This window comes from Helianthus annuus, chromosome 9 (assembly GCF_002127325.2).
Source record: "Helianthus annuus cultivar XRQ/B chromosome 9, HanXRQr2.0-SUNRISE, whole genome shotgun sequence".
In the NCBI taxonomy this organism is placed as follows: domain Eukaryota; kingdom Viridiplantae; phylum Streptophyta; class Magnoliopsida; order Asterales; family Asteraceae; genus Helianthus; species Helianthus annuus.
This window is the reverse complement of record NC_035441.2, coordinates 163,707,328-163,725,322: the sequence shown is the minus strand read 5'-3', so window position 1 is coordinate 163,725,322 and position 17,995 is coordinate 163,707,328. Positions and strand designations below refer to the sequence as shown.

The 17,995-nt window shown below is 35.0% G+C and overlaps 1 protein-coding gene across 1 annotated transcript; it reads right to left on the bottom strand.

The window, feature by feature from the left end:
• Positions 1-1,453: 1,453 nt before the first annotated feature.
• On the bottom strand, positions 1,454-5,134 carry LOC110879348 (interferon-related developmental regulator 1). Its single transcript, XM_022127792.2, has 13 exons — positions 4,791-5,134; positions 4,176-4,344; positions 3,929-4,009; positions 3,765-3,847; positions 3,569-3,684; positions 3,367-3,477; positions 3,169-3,278; positions 2,761-3,070; positions 2,584-2,661; positions 2,147-2,197; positions 1,964-2,050; positions 1,811-1,888; positions 1,454-1,725 (listed from the first exon to the last, which is right to left on the bottom strand). Exons 1-13 carry the CDS (start codon positions 4,801-4,803, stop codon positions 1,681-1,683), a joined length of 1,332 nt encoding a protein of 443 aa, XP_021983484.1. The 5' UTR covers positions 4,804-5,134; the 3' UTR covers positions 1,454-1,680.
• Positions 5,135-17,995: the final 12,861 nt, after the last annotated feature.

Genomic DNA, 17,995 nt, shown 5'->3' with positions numbered 1-17,995 from the left:
TAAGTTCCCGTCTCGTTTTCACTATACAATGTTTCAGTAGCAGTAACTGGAGCAACGGGTGTCGCAAACGCATTATAGAATTCTTCTGCCATGCTTCGGTAACACGGTTATCAAAACAAACACTTTTCAAACGAAATTAATGTTTCACACGGTATCACTTCAAGCGAAAATATCTTCAAACGAAATTACCTGCACCAGACAACTTCAAACGAGATTAAAATTCAAACGGAATTATACTTTTCAAACGAAATTAGGTAATTCCGTACGGAATTACTCAGCTTCACACAGAATTAACTTTGGCACGGGATTATACACACGAAATACTAATTCCGCGCGGAATTAGATGCAGTTTGAAGCGAAATTAACTCCACAAAGTATTTCCTTGCGAAATTAAGGTTCACTTTCAAACGGAATTATGGTGATGTCATCATATGATCGAACTGAAGTTTATGCGGAATTACTGATTTTATCAAATTTATTTTGAATTAAAGTCCAATATTCTCAAGGATTCATTTAAACACTGTTACGCTTATGATGTGTGAAATTCAGGTCATTTTAACCGTCACAATTAGTTTAAATGAGAAAAGAAGGTGTAGAAGTAAGAAAATGAGATGAAATCAAGCTGAAAATTGCAGAACTCCTCCTCCTGAGCTCTGATACCACTTGTAGGATCGTGTCGTGACCCAAACGAGTCAATCAGAAGAGCTCTCGTCTATTTCAGATGCGGAAACTAAGAAACAGACTTGTAAAAACAGCTGAATTCACTTTAATTTGCCTTATATATTGATATAAACCAGTTTACAATCAAACGGCACTTCGACAGCACTTCGGTACCGGAAACATGAACAGTTACAACAGATTTCGCATGAAGGGGTATTTATAGCCGCTTAACTCCGCATGAACAAGTCACACGCGAAATTAAATTCCACACGGAATCTAATTCCGCACGAAATTAAATCTACATAGATTCAAGCGGAATTATACATAAACTAATTTCGCACGGAATTAGCTTATGATACCTTCAAGCGAAATTAACCTAAAACCTATTGTCTCGAATGACGTGCCCTGATCTAACATACAAAGAATAAGACTCGATACAAGACGAAGTCGACAGACGCATGCACCAACAGGCTCGAATTTAAAAATAAATATTAATAGATAGTTTTTTTTAAATTCAATAGTCTAAGATATCATTCAATTATATCCAAAATAAATTTAACCTACTATATTACAAGTCAAAATCAAGTTCAATCAAACACAAGTAAGTTTCAAATCTTAATGCAATAAAAGTTCATAAGCATCATAATTCACTCCAAATATGTCATAGATATCTATAATATATTTTATGTATATTAAAATAAAGCATATTAAAAGTAAAATAATACAAGCTAAGCGGAGCCAATTCGGATAAGCACACGCTTTCATCATTCATAACCAGTGCGCGAAATGAAGCAGAACCAAATCAAAGATCAGTCTAAGCAGGATTATTCACAGTTCCAAACACAAGAATTTATAAGGTTGTAAGCAATTAATGCAAGTATATAAGAATAAGATACAATAATCTAAAGTTTTCATTGTAATTGCACAAATGAATTCCTAACTAAACCCAATAATCGTAATATAAATCATCTTGGATGAGCAATGATTAGCCGACGCCAACATATTTTGATGCTGCAATCTTTAATCCTCGCCAAACCCAGATGCATAGTGCCCGGCGTTTCTATCCTGCAACCGAAAACATTATCACAATATTTACAATGTTTTTTATATTGAAAACAAACAAAATGTAGAGATTATGGAGTCGACTTACCTGGGACATCATTCGCTGCTTGTTCAGAAACTGGGTCCTTGCCTTGTTAAGAATAGAGTTAGGAGATCGGTACATCCTCTGTAATAAAAATGTTTGGTTGAGTTTGGGATTTTATTATTATACATATCTAGCATGAGTTAAAGAGGAACAAACCTTGTCTGTCCCTGAAACGCGATCTGCGCCCAATAGATTCTTTTTCTTTGGTGTGAAGTTAAACACTTCATGAAGAAATCCATTTTCCTGTTTAAGTAAAAAAATCAAACATTATGATCTAATTATTAAAATATAATCAAACATTAAGATCTAATTATTAAAATATAAATGTGATAACCGAACCTGCATGTGCTTGACAAATCCTCCACTGAGAAATCGCTTTATAAAGTTCAACTGTCAAAAAGATACAAATTAGAACAAAATAGAAATGGGTAACAAGAGCCACTGTTGCAAAAATCGGGATTAATCGATTAAATTTCACCTAGTCGGGCCTAAAATCAATAATTGATCAAAGGCAATCAGATCGGTCAAAATCCAGTCAAAATCTTTAAAGTATTTGAAAAATATACTTATCAATCCAATCAGATTAATAAGTTTGAAATATTATATATAAAATTTTAAATATGTTTGTGTGTATATATATATTTGAAAAACTACATATAAGTTTCCAATCCGATTAATCCTGATTAATTGCTAGTCGGTATCCCACCGACCGACTAGCACCTAGCGATTTTTACAACCATGACAATACCTACAAAAAAACAACCACTTAACCGAACCTGGATTAGCTGGGACCACATAGTAGTGGTAAGTGTCTCCCCACCGATTTTCACCGAGGTTTCGGGGGCGTAACCATCCTAGTTATAGAAAAAAATAACAAAAAAATAAAATGTAATTAGTATCGTTTAACATGTATACTGATCATTAGCCATACAAAAAAATTAATTAAGAAATACCTCCAGAAATTCCAAAATATCTCGGAAAGTGTTTCGCTGATTATTGAGATCCTTTTTGGCAGAACCCTTCCCGCCCGCCTCAGCAGAAAGGTCCCGCACTTGATTAACCACTTTGGCTCTCAAACCGTGTATATGATTAACATCACGGGAACTAATATCACCATTGGTGGAACTGTCACTAACAACTTTAGAAGAACCACAAAACTTCTCCAAACTCCCCATCTCGTATATCAGAGCAAGTGCTTCACCGGCTGCAATTCGCACCGATCTGTCATCCTTTTCTAAAAGAGTCGAAAAATAAGAAACCGACCTGGAATTTTAACAACGTTAACAGGTTAGCGTGTGCAAAACGGAAGAGCCAATGAGAACGAACTAAAAGGGCAAGAATGTAATTTGTAATTTACGTACTCTTGCCAGATTTTAGGATCAAGTGTCCACCCCTCCATCGTTGTAAGAAGAAATGACCAAGCTGATACGACAGCTGTTATTATTCCTGGTGATGGCTTGGTGGCAACCACCTAAAACATAGACGATTTTGAAATAATGAAGTGTTAACACTTAGCAATGGTTATATTAATTAAAATTAAAATAAAAAGGGAAACATACATTGGGGCCAAGTTTCGGGTGCACCACTTGCCACATTATTTGCATGCATTTCTCAGTTTCTTCTGGTTCATTTCCACCAACAAACGCAATCACAGCTAATCCCTCAAGTAACTACAAATAAATTTTATAAAAAAATTGTTACGTAACAACTAAAATGCAAGAACAAAAAGTGACACCAGAAAATGTATAATTGTAGATATACCGATGCTGTCTTTGATGCTTCAGAACGAGATCTCAGAGCCTCAGAGATGGGAGTAACCGACTCTTCTAATATTTCTTGTGCTTTCTCACCCGGGCCAGCAGTTAGGGCTAGTAATCCTATACACATTGAACACTGTTTAGAGACCTTAATTAATATATTAACTTAATAAAAGATGAAGAAAAATAAAGTTGAATACCGATGGCATGAGATGCTAAAGCTATCTCTTTTGCAGAGCCCTTCTTTACAGAATTCAAACATTGATGAAGCAATGTTGCAAATCTATGAAAACAAACAACAAACATTCAAATTTCAACCCACCATGATCAACAAAACTAATTATATCACAAAAAAAAGCCTTACTTTTTTTCAACAAATTCGTGTGGTAAGCTGCTACTGAAAGCCTCGATAATATCCACCAATGCCTTCTCCCTCGTGGACCCTCTTTAAAATCAGAAAAATCACAATTAATTCAAGTTTCCAATTTCGAATAGTTTCAAATCAGTCATATTTCTAAACACATCTAAAAGGCCATCAACAATCAATTTAACTAACCATTAAGATTAACAACAATCAATTTTGAAACATTAATACACAAACAAACAATCACCTCTTCTCATACAAAGCATCCAAACTTTGATCCAACACACTTTCTTTCTCAAGCAGCACATCCTCCACAGCAAAATTCATCACAAAATCCGACCGAATCGTCGACGATGAACTCACACTATCCGTGTCATCACTGTCGAGCATTGCAGCATTCTTACGCTGTGAACTACCTGCAAAATCCAATCAACACCAAACCTGTTAACCTCTCATCAAACTTCAATTACTTCAACAGCACACACAAACTAAAGAACCATACAACAAATTTCAAAACATAAAAGAAAACCCAAATTATATTTAATTTAAACAAAACCAGGGATGAGCAAATGGTAACGCGTACCAAAATCGTACCGGTACTAGACCGTAACCAGCACTTTCGGTACTATACCGGTACCTTATTTTGCGATTTTCGAGATCGGTACTTTGTAAGTACCGGTACGGTATTTTTCCACTTTTTACCATTGAATACCCTACCGTACCGGTACCCACTTTTTACGGTTTTCGGGATCGCTACTGTCGGTACACAGAGCTCATCCCTAAACATATGCAATCAAACAAACCCTAAAATCGAACAACCAATAAGAAAAACAAAATCAAATAATCTAAAAGAACTACTTACGTTGTTTACCCATTGATGAGAGCTCAGATTGAAATATCGCTAGAAGGAACTACAAGGTTGACTACAAACAAAACAACTTTTGAAACACAAGTGGGAATAAACAGAAGTAATGAAGTGAAGGTTTGTTGAATATGCGAAAGAGAAACAATCCATCAAACAGATATCGAATTTAGAGGGTGATGACACAAAAATTGTGATTGCCGTAAGTAATATTGAGGATGAATGGTCCGGAATATTCGGTATGGCGTGTGGAAAAGAAGAGGACCTAAATGGTGCGGGGGATACGGGGAGATACTGGCCGTTGGATTGGGGAGATCTTGTGATGATCCAAGGTTGCTTATGGTGTTGGAACAAGGCCGCAGTTTTGGTAGATTAGTTACCCTACGCGTTGTACTAACCTATTTTCGGCCGCAAAACTACGACCGATTTTCATATTTATTAATTTTTTAAGTTAACTTTAGATTAAGAACAAAACAGCTGACTTGTTTTTTTCTAGAGGGTATTTTGGGATAAAGGGTAATCACAATTTTCGTATTTGTTTGTACTAGATTGCAACGAATAGCCTTTAACTTTAATAATTACAGTCATAATCCTTTATTTGCAAAACTCGTTACACTCTACATCCTTTAGCACTAATCAGATTAAAATTTTCAGTTAGCTTTATTTACTCAAGGGTATTCTGGTCAATTCATCTTATATTTAAATGTTTAATAAATAAAATCAAAAAAAATTGCATAATATTGTCACACCCCGATATTTACAGCTCAACCCGGTGGGGAGTATCGTGACGTAAGATTGATATCGTCATAATTAAACATACACAGAATAGCACAGTGGAATTCTTGGAATATAAAATATTACTAGAAACCCAATTGTTAGAAAGTACTGAAAAGATAATTACATTCGAGCTTGTAATATTAAATCCACAGGCGGTCTTCATGGACCTCATGAACCGAGTGTGCAAGACTTACCTGGATAAGTTTGTCATAGTGTTCATCGACGACATCCTGATCTATTCTAAGAGTCAGGAGGAACACGAGCAACATCTGAGGCTTATTTTGGAACTTCTTCGGAAAGAGCAGTTGTATGCCAAGTTTTCGAAACGTGACTTTTGGCTTCGCGAAGTCCACTTTCTAGGCCATGTAGTAAACTGTAACGCCCTGCTTATTTGTACTTTCCATTTATAGCTAGTCTTGCTCGTATTTCTATTTTTAGAAGTCTTGTGCTCTTGTAATCGTTCTTTCGTTGTGATCATTGTAAATCGGAGACTTGATTCATAAATAAGACTCGTATTTCTTTAATTTCGTGTTAAATATACTTATTACATGCTCGTACCTTTAATTTCATGAAACATTTGTTGCATATTCATAATTCTTAGAAACTTTGTTCCAATCTTGCAAATACGTGAAACTCGTACACCTTTTGAACGAAATATTATTCAAGGGTCCTTAATTTGTTGGTTACCGACACTTGATGTTCGTTAGAATAATTGATAATGAGATTGGAAGTCTCGTGAAATATATTAACCATTAGATACTCCTTATCCTAATTTAAAGTTTATAAAATGTGGTTATTTAGTTAATTTTGCTAATTAAAAGTTTATTTTAATCCAGTTAGTTCCGTTAGATTTTAAGGTTTAAAAAAATAACCTAGTTAAATTACTTAATCAAATTATTTAAATAAACTAAATGATTAAAAGAATGGATAACCAAGTTAGTTAGTTAGTTAGTTCTACTTTAAATAACATAACATGGTTAGTTAAAGTGCAGGGGTAAATTATGTAATAAATGGGAATATAGGGTTTTAAGTAAAAAAAAATAAAACAAAAAGGTTGCTAATGCCAGGACTCGAACCCGGGTCAGCCACCCCAAACACAAATGCACCAACCACTGAGCTGAGACTTCTTTTCAAACAAATCCGGCCCTGTTTAATTGTTAAACACTCCCTCAGCAAGCCCGCCCAGGAAGCCCAGCGCGCAAATATTCCATCAGACGCGATTTTTGGGCGGTTTTTCTTATTTTTTTGACTTTTAAACTTGGTTTAGGCATTAATTACTCACCTACAAGCCACCCTAACTCTTCCCTATAAATACAAGCCCTTCTCCAAGTTCATTTCACTTTGCAAACACAATTAAATCACTCTAAATCACTCTCAAATCGTCATAAACAAGCTGCCAAAGCAGAAGTTCGAGCAAAATTGCATCTCTTCACAAAAGTATGCATAACTTCTTCGTTTCTCAACCGTTTTCGCTCATTCTTTTTCCAGAACACTTGGCTTGACCTTGGCTTCGATTCTAAGGGTGTTTCACAGCAAACAAGTCCCTGGAACTCCGGCAAAAAGGCTTCAAAGTCCACTGTTCAAGTTTGTTTTCATTAATCTTTGTTTAAACATGAGTCAAACTCATTCAAACCCACGTGCTTATGCTTATAACCACTTCTATGGTTAGTTAAGCTTAAAAACAGGGCTGAGACATACAACATCAGAGGTTAAACCTCAAATAAATTCTGTTTTGATTAGGGTTTTAAACCCACAAGTCATGTTCAAGCTTCAACTTGATGTAGGAGTGATTATGGAACAACTTGGGTTTTTCCAACATAAAATCCCCACATGATTTGATGATTTCTCATAGCTTAGATTGTTTACATTATTGTACTAATCTTAGTTCATGACCCTCCTTGTTTGTTGTTATAACACGTGTAGTGGTGAACATTGTAAGGCCTCGCTTTTCAAAACTTACTTTAACTAGAAAGATTATTCATGTGCCTATTTTTTTATACATTTAAATCCGTTTATACATTTGATACATACATTCGATACATATTTGTGCTTCTCGTAAAGAAATACATGAATTTAGACGTTTAATTTATGCAAACGTTTGATATTACAATACACAACCTATACTTTTTTTATATATAAACTTAATACTAAATTTCTTATAAATTAAACATTAATATATATATATATATATATATATATATAGGGAGCCGCTAAAATAAGAACCATTCCCAGTTGTAAGAACCGTGAAAACCACTCTCCACCAATCAGATTTTGACAACCAAAAGGGTATTTAGGTAACTTACTTCATATTTCACTTTTCAATGTTCAACTGTCTTGTCTTCTCTCTTTATTAGTCATTTTCATTTAACTCTCTCTCTTCATTATTTCATTTCAATTTTTCTAAAACTTTCAGAGAATTTATCTCTTTCATCTATGATGAAGATGAAGAGATCATCATCTTCCTCACCTTCAGCCCTCTGAACCCCACCCACGCCGGCACCACACCCACACCGACACCACACCGACGCCGGAGTTTTAGATGTAGTCGCCACCGGCATCACCCACCCCTGTTTCTCTCTCTGTCTCAAACTCCTTTACCACCGGCATCACCCACCCCTGTTTGTCTCTCTCTCTCACACTTGTTCACACTCGTTGTAGAGAGAGAGAGAGAGTCCGAGGAGAGAGGAAGAGAGTCCGAGGAGAGAGAAAGAGGACGGCGGGCGGTGGCGTTGCAGCGGCGGCGGTGGCGTTGCAGCTCCGGCAGAGAAATAGGACGGCGGTGGTGGGATGCCGACAAGGTAGCAATGTTTACTTGATGTTTTCTTTTTCTCCTTTCTCCGGCTGATGTTGTTTCAATGGGGGTGAATGACTTTTTGTGGTGGGGGTACGGTGGTTGTTGTTTGTGGGTGGGGGGGAGACGAGTTGGTTGAAGGGTGTTTGTGGTGGTTGTTTTGTTGGGTAGAGTTTCATACAATCTGTGATGGTTTGTATAATGTTTCATACATATTTGTGGTAGTTGTTTTGATGAGTGGGGTTTCATACAATCTGTGGTGGTTGTTTTTATGGATCTTGTATAATGTTTTTTCTTTTGAAATTTTGAAGTGTGGCTTGTTGCAAGTGGGGAATCAACTGTGTGTTGATATTGAATTTTTGAACTGTGGGTTTTGGGTGGCGATGATGAAAAAAAAACTAGATTTTGATGACGATGGCGCGGCAACGATGGTGGAGGGTAGGTTTTTGAACCTGCAACCCCACTTTGCAGCCTCTGATTATCGAAAAATCTGAGCCAAAACTTTGTTTGTTGGTTTTTTTGTATTTTTATTTTAGGCGTCGATGACGATAACAATATACCTGAGACGCTTCACTGAGTTTGCGATTTCTGGGTGCGTTCGTTTATTCGTAAAAAAAGTTTTTGTAAAAAAAAAATTAAACGTAAATAGTTTAACGTAAAACTTAAAACGTAAAACGTAAATGTTGGGTTTTACGTAAAACGTAAACTTTAAACGTAAATGTTGGGTTTCGTGTAAAAAAGTTTTTGTGAAAAAAAGGTTCAACCGTAAACTTTTACGTAAAACGTAAAAAGTTTAACGTAAAACTTAAAACGTAAAAAGTTTTACATAAAACGTAAAATTTAAAAACATAAAAAGTAAAAAAATGTTGACGTAAAAAACCGGTGCGTAAAACGTAAAAAAAACCGCGCGTAAAACGTAAAAAACCGTTGCGTAAAACGTAAAAAAAACGGCGTGTTAAACGTAAAAAAACCGGCGTGTAAAACGTAAAAAACCGGTGCGTAAAACGTAAAAAAACCGGCGCGTAAAACGTAAAAAAACGTTAACGTAAAAAATTAAACCGTAAATTTTTTAACGCAAACCGTAAACTTTTTTAACGTAAAACGTAAAAACGTGAAGCGTAAAAAGCTTTACGTAAAACGTAATTTTTTTTAGTAAAACGTAAAAAGTTTTACGTAAAAACCCGGCGCGTAAAATGTAAAAAACCGGCGCGTAAAACGTAAAAAACCGGCGCGTAAAACGTAAAAACGTTAACGCAAAACTTTTTTACGTTCCGTAAAAAAGGTAAAAAAACGTTAACGTAAAAAAACTGGCGCGTAAAACGTAAAAAACCGGCGCGTAAAATGAAAAAAACCGGCGCGTAAAACGTAAAAAACGGGCGCGTAAAATGAAAAAAACCGGCACGTAAAACGTAAAAAACCGGCGCGTAAAACGTAAAAAACGTTAACGTAAAACTTTTTTACGTTTCGTAAAAAAAAGCTCGTAAAAAAACGCTCGTAAAAAACGGCGCGTTAAAAAAAGCGGCATTAAAAAAACGGTTTGTTAAAAACGGCATTAAAAAACGTGACGTAAAAAACGGCGCGTTAAAAAAAACGGCATTAAAAAAAACGGCATTAAAAAAACGGTTTGTAAAAAAACGGGACGGCTAAAACGGGACGGAAGAAAACGGGACGGCTAAAACGGGACGACAAAAAAACGGGACGGCTTGTAAAAAAACTTGACGCTAAAACGGCGCGCTAAAACGGGACGGCTTGTAAAAAACGTGACGTAAAAAACGGCGCGGCAAAAAACGGCGCGGCAAAAAACGGCGCCTAAAACCGGGCCTAAAAACGGCACTTAAAAACTACGGTCGCAAAATCGGCGTGAAAAAACGGAGCGTAAAACGGGTCGTAAAAAACGCGCGTAAAAAAAGGGTAGTAAAAAAAAGCGCATAAATTTTTTTTATATAAAAAATCTGATTTTCAAAATTTTTGTTTAATAAAGAAATCTTTTTAAAAAATAAAAAGTAATACAATAAAACAAAAAGGAATTAAAAAATAATAAAGTGAAAAAGACAAAAAAAGAGTTATTTTACCAATCTACCCTTTTTGATTAAAATATAAAACACATAATAAGACAAATTTTATTTAATATTAGTTTTTGTTACTTTTAATCTCATCCATCCATCAAGTTGATCTAAAGGCTATAAAGTGGTTCCTATGGTTCTTACAACTGGAAGTGGTTCTCATTTTAGCGGTCCCCTATATATATATATATATATATATATATATATATATATATATATAAGCTTAGTAAATCACTTATCTAGTATTAATAGTAGAATATGTTATTTTAGTGTATGTAATGCATACTTAATAGCATTAATATGTATATGTACTTATCTCACAAAATGTACACTTTTATATCAACAAAGTGAAAAAAAATAATAATAAACAAAAGAAAGTATGAGGGCATCACATGGCCGACCAACTGTTGAGTTTTCCTTATTTCACTTATGATTCTCCATGCACAAATTACATTCTATGTGCTTTATGTCAAACTTAGGGACTTAAGATAAAAAAAAAAGAAATAAAAATATAAAAATAAATAAGCTGTGTAAATTTGAAACATATGGCTGCCTTTAATTCCTTTTTGTTGTTCAATTAGCCACCTAACTTACATTAATTCCTCACCTATAAATATTATAAATATTATACATTACATGGCACATAAGTCAATGTTCTAAAACAAAGAAAATAACAATATTTCGGCTGATTAAAGCCAGCCAGTCGCAACCTTCAAGGCTGATGAAATTGTCTTTTTTTTATTATTTCAATCACCTAACTACCATTAATACTCAACCAACCCAAACCCATTATACTCAATCACCACCTACAAAAGATCAGTGTTATTTCACACTACATCCACTCCCTCCTACCGTTCGTGTTCTAGCGACCGGAATAACCGGCGACTGCCGGCGCGGTTCTCCGACAACACCCGCACCCCCACACCTTCATTCTCACCCCTTCGCTTCTCCGGTGACGGGACGAGCTGAAGACCAAGGTGAGAGGTCGAAGGTGATGATGATGCAAGGTGGCGGTTCGGTTCGGGTTCAGTCTCGGGTCAGCCTGTCGAGACCCGGTTCGGGTTCAGTTTCCGTTCAGTCTCGGGTGTGTCTGGCTATTCGTGGTGTATCGGGTCAACTCAGTTATCATGGTCAGCAAGTTTCGTGGACGTCATCGGGGTTTCGTGGTCTAGTTTAAGGTTCGCGTCGGAGTTCGTCGGAGGACAACCGAAGGCACGACGGGAGTCACCTCCTTATTCCGTTCGGTATATTGTTCTCGCTCCTTGTTCTTCCTCGTTCAATGCTTTATGATAACTGTCGTTCTAATATAAACACAATACCTATCTTATTATGAAATTCTATTATCCAAGCTAAGAGTTGAAACACTCCTTTTCGTTTAGTATTTATCCGCAAACGAATAAAATGGAAACTGTCATATTTTAGAACTATGTTTAGGATTCTGTTGAATCCATCCATATCTTAAACCAACGAAGGTGACAACCTGTTAATTGTTAAATAAAATCAAGATTTTGTTATTGTAAAGTTAAGTTTTTAAAACAAATACCAACTGTTTCTCGTTATGTTGGTTTGGTAATGAAGATGATAATACAAATCTTGTTTTAGAAACAAACATATTCTTACACTACCAACTGTTTCGTAAATATTGATGACATTCCATTTGTTGTGTTCTTTTATTTTAATAAGATAAGATACTATAAAATTTAATTTTAAAAACTAAATAATTAATGTTTTATATTAATTCTTTTATAACATATCTGAATAGTTAAGGATGTAACTATTAAATAATAACAAGTTCGTGATATTTTAAATATCTAGGCTAAACACTCTCGTTCGTTCTCTTGAAATTTCGTTTACTCATGCGCCATCGTTTGCCCATATAGGGTGACCTCGTTGTTCCAATCTCCTAATCTTTTACACTCGTCAACGCTTGGATAATCGGAAGGCTTAGCAATTATGTGAGTATACTCGCAACCCCCTTTTTATGTTTACCACTTTTTGGGGTGTAACATGTTTTACTATTAAACTACACTTAAACTTATTCTTTATGCAATGCACAAAACAATCCTTATACATGAATACTATGTTATGATACTTGATGCTTACGTGGACCATACTTATGTGATATGTTTTAGTCATTAGCTCTCACGAGCCTCCCTTCGACATGTATAGCGCAATAGGAGTAACGCACCGCCCCCCTTAAACTTGGGTCATGTTGAATTAATTAAACTTTCTTGCGTAAACAGAGGTTGGCTAGAAATATTGCATGCCATGTTTAGGTTGATCTCGTATAAACTAAGTTGCCATGTGGATTCGTTTTAAACTTTTATACTTATATTTATACTTATGCTTAAACTTGTATACTCGCCTTTGCTTTTGCATTGAACTTTATTTTAAACATGTTACAGGTTGAGGATGATGATGCTATAAAATGAAGTAGCGTTGATGCCTAGATACACATATAGACGTTTAGGTTTAATCGTTGTATCAATTTTGATTATGTTGTATTGTATTTCTTTTGAACTTGACGTTATTTGATTTCTTTGTAATGTTGACAAATGAATTATGAAATGAAATCGGTTTATTAAATATTGTCACAAATAACGTTATGAAGTCTCTTGCAATCTTCACACTTCGTCTCATCCCGATGTTTCCGCCATTGGTTGGGGTGTGACAGATTGGTATCAGAGCCATAACTATAGGGAATTAGGTAGAATTGCCATGCCTTTTACCTAGTCTATAGTTCTAGATCCTTATTCTTAAGATTTCTTTGAACCACTTGCATGATACATTATTTACTCCTTATTTATTTGCTTTTGGCCTTTTAAACATATATGTCACTTTTGTGTTAATACTTGCATTGTTTGTTAATACTTGTTGCATTATTCCATCCTTATGTGCTATCCTTGAAATGCCTTTTTCGTATTATTTCTTGCAATACTTATTATGCTTATACTTGTTATTACTATTTTGAATATACGTCTTTTACTCATTTATACTAACATCAAAGCACTCGTATTACACAAACGAGACGACTTCACCAAAATAGGCGTGAAACCCACAATTTGGTGAACGACCCTCAATCCATCTACTTTTCTTTTACACGAAATTCACCATCAAGTTAGGAGTGAAATCCTCACCTTGATGGAGAAATTCAAATTTCAAATTCTAGTGGACCCTCGTCAAAGTGTCGAAATTAACTTTTGACCCGACGAGTACCAACCACACTTAGGATACTAAATCGCCAAGTTAGGGGTGAAACCCGCACCTTGTCGACTAGTTCCACTCTTTGGTTTTCATTAATCCCGCCAAGTCTCGAAATTTCAGTTGAATTAGGGACATGTAGTAACCGGAAGGGTAAATACCGTTAACCGACTTGTCGGCGAGAGTATTTCACCTATTAGGCCAAAGCATGCTCCTCAAATTCGAAAGACTTTTCGACCACTTTGGTTAGTCAACATTCCGTTTTGGAACCATCCCAAATTTTAATCGAACATGTGTTTTACTATTTATTTTATACAATGCAATCTTTCAGATTCGAATTTACTTTCGATATTTACCCCTCACACACACCCACAACATGTTAAATCTTTTCATACATTTATACATATGCATGATTTCACATAATTTTATTCCTATTTCTTGTAACAACAAATGGAGACATATCATCGAGATAGGAGTGATTTCCTTACCTTGACGATTAACTCCACTCCCTCTTTCCTTAAAACGACCTCACCAACGAGTTAGGGGTGATTCCCTTACCTAGGTGATCGTTACCAAAACTTTCTTTCAAAGTGTTTTATTATGCAAACCCGATCATGTTTTATACCTAAATCATTTATCATTATTCAAAATACATACTTACACCGATTTCAAAATACATTGTTTTATCAAACGTACTTCTTATTCTACAATCTATTTTCATTCAACTCATATACACGAGATTCTTAATCATGTCTTAAAACATTTTATTACCCAAATTTCAAAACCTTACGAAATGCTACCTATCAATTTAGTTGGCCCAATCAATCTCTTACCCACGAACATCATATTCGACTTAATCACTAAAACACACACTCACGTTATATCACCATACTAAGGACTTTCATTCTCAAACGGAATTCAAACCAACCTTCTCACATACTTGTAGGATACTATAGATATCATACGACCGTTTTACCAAAGAGGCTTTCCAACATCAACAAATCATTTGTTAAATTTTTTTTTAAAACAATCACTAAGTCCTTTTGCTAAATTTCTTTTCTAAGGGTCGACGTTTTCACAAGAACCTTCAAAATAAAAAATTCTTGTTTTGATGCAAATGAAACAAACCCGTTATTTTCAAAAACCTTTTCTACACCACTTAATTTGTCATTCAAATTTCAAAACACGTGGGCTAGAAGACTTCATGGGGACCGACAATCTTCAACATACGTAAACTCCCTTTTTTTTAAACAAAAGTAGCATTTCATTCATTACAAAATACGTTATGCATACCCTTTATGTTTCTTTACATTTACAAACTATATTCTACATTCCAAATCAAACTCGATCTATTTTGACTCAATAAACTCGACATTCGCTTAAACAACTATGCATGTAAATCATCACACACGTTTTATTCAATACCTCGCGACGCTTTTGTTTATATCATCTTACATACTCAAATTTCTTAAACGTTTTATATGCCTAAATTTGTTATGTTTTGACACATACCATATACGTAATTTTTTTTTATTTATTTGTACCTACGCTCATATTCATACTTTTTATGCTTATATTTTCATTCATACTCATGATACATACGTTCGTACCCGTACGCGAGTGGAATCCGAGGGATTCGCTTACGTGGGTCCCATGCATACTTAAGTATGGACTTGCTTAGATACCACATTCTTACACGTACACATTCTAATTTTTTTTTAAATTATGTATACCCTAATTCATACATAACTAGTACAAGTTATGCGGATTATGCGACGATCAATATAATCGCGGGTGCACACGGGATTATAGTGATAAGCGCATGAGAACCTTAGAGTGTACTACTGTGTATGGTGAGACACAGAATGTAACATGACACCGAATACGAAACGGGCGTAATGTGGTCAAAACACGGTGAATACGCCGTTGGTACTTCCTATATATATGTGTTTTCATCATGTTACCAAAATTTCGTAAAACGTGCCATGAGAAATTTAGTGTTTTGCAGACCTTTTGGACCTAATTTAAACTTCAAACAACTCACAAAACAACTCACAAACGCATTATATCCGATTATCCATGACGAGACTTCATCCTTAAGCACGCTACTTTCGTCTATCCAATACATATGCCATTCCTATGCTTGCATTCGTTTATTAAGAGTCAATCGTTCAATTCCATATGCGCAACTGTACGTTTCCAATTATGTTTGGTACCTCAAATCATTTTAGACAAACGAACTCCTTTGCAAACCTATCTTTTTGTTCCTCAATTTTCATACTTTTTTTTTCACACATTTCAAAAATTCCAAGCCTCAATCTTAGAAAATCATTCTTTTTGCCAAAAATGTCTTTTCAAAGTATTCCTCTTAAATAAATTTCGGGACGAAATTTCCTAAAGGAGGGGAGACTGTAAGGCCTCGCTTTTCAAAACTTACTTTAACTAGAAAGATTATTCATGTGCCTATTTTTTTATACATTTAAATCCGTTTATACATTTGATACATACATTCGATACATATTTGTGCTTCTCGTAAAGAAATACATGAATTTAGACGTTTAATTTATGCAAACGTTTGATATTACAATACACAACCTATACTTTTTTTATATATAAACTTAATACTAAATTTCTTATAAATTAAACATTAATATATATATATATATATATATATAAGCTTAGTAAATCACTTATCTAGTATTAATAGTAGAATATGTTATTTTAGTGTATGTAATGCATACTTAATAGCATTAATATGTATATGTACTTATCTCACAAAATGTACACTTTTATATCAACAAAGTGAAAAAAAATAATAATAAACAAAAGAAAGTATGAGGGCATCACATGGCCGACCAACTGTTGAGTTTTCCTTATTTCACTTATGATTCTCCATGCACAAATTACATTCTATGTGCTTTATGTCAAACTTAGGGACTTAAGATAAAAAAAAAAGAAATAAAAATATAAAAATAAATAAGCTGTGTAAATTTGAAACATATGGCTGCCTTTAATTCCTTTTTGTTGTTCAATTAGCCACCTAACTTACATTAATTCCTCACCTATAAATATTATAAATATTATACATTACATGGCACATAAGTCAATGTTCTAAAACAAAGAAAATAACAATATTTCGGCTGATTAAAGCCAGCCAGTCGCAACCTTCAAGGCTGATGAAATTGTCTTTTTTTTTATTATTTCAATCACCTAACTACCATTAATACTCAACCAACCCAAACCCATTATACTCAATCACCACCTACAAAAGATCAGTGTTATTTCACACTACATCCACTCCCTCCTACCGTTCGTGTTCTAGCGACCGAAATAACCGGCGACTGCCGGCGCGGTTCTCCGACAACACCCGCACCCCCACACCTTCATTCTCACCCCTTCGCTTCTCCGGTGACGGGACGAGCTGAAGACCAAGGTGAGAGGTCGAAGGTGATGATGATGCAAGGTGGCGGTTCGGTTCGGGTTCAGTCTCGGGTCAGCCTGTCGAGACCCGGTTCGGGTTCAGTTTCCGTTCAGTCTCGGGTGTGTCTGGCTATTCGTGGTGTATCGGGTCAACTCAGTTATCATGGTCAGCAAGTTTCGTGGACGTCATCGGGGTTTCGTGGTCTAGTTTAAGGTTCGCATCGGAGTTCGTCGGAGGACAACCGAAGGCACGACGGGAGTCACCTCCTTATTCCGTTCGGTATATTGTTCTCGCTCCTTGTTCTTCCTCGTTCAATGCTTTATGATAACTGTCGTTCTAATATAAACACAATACCTATCTTATTATGAAATTCTATTATCCAAGCTAAGAGTTGAAACACTCCTTTTCGTTTAGTATTTATCCGCAAACGAATAAAATGGAAACTGTCATATTTTAGAACTATGTTTAGGATTCTGTTGAATCCATCCATATCTTAAACCAACGAAGGTGACAACCTGTTAATTGTTAAATAAAATCAAGATTTTGTTATTGTAAAGTTAAGTTTTTAAAACAAATACCAACTGTTTCTCATTATGTTGGTTTGGTAATGAAGATGATAATACAAATCTTGTTTTAGAAACAAACATATTCTTACACTACCAACTGTTTCGTAAATATTGATGACATTCCATTTGTTGTGTTCTTTTATTTTAATAAGATAAGATACTATAAAATTTAATTTTAAAAACTAAATAATTAATGTTTTATATTAATTCTTTTATAACATATCTGAATAGTTAAGGATGTAACTATTAAATAATAACAAGTTCGTGATATTTTAAATATCTAGGCTAAACACTCTCGTTCGTTCTCTTGAAATTTCGTTTACTCATGCGCCATCGTTTGCCCATATAGGGTGACCTCGTTGTTCCAATCTCCTAATCTTTTACAC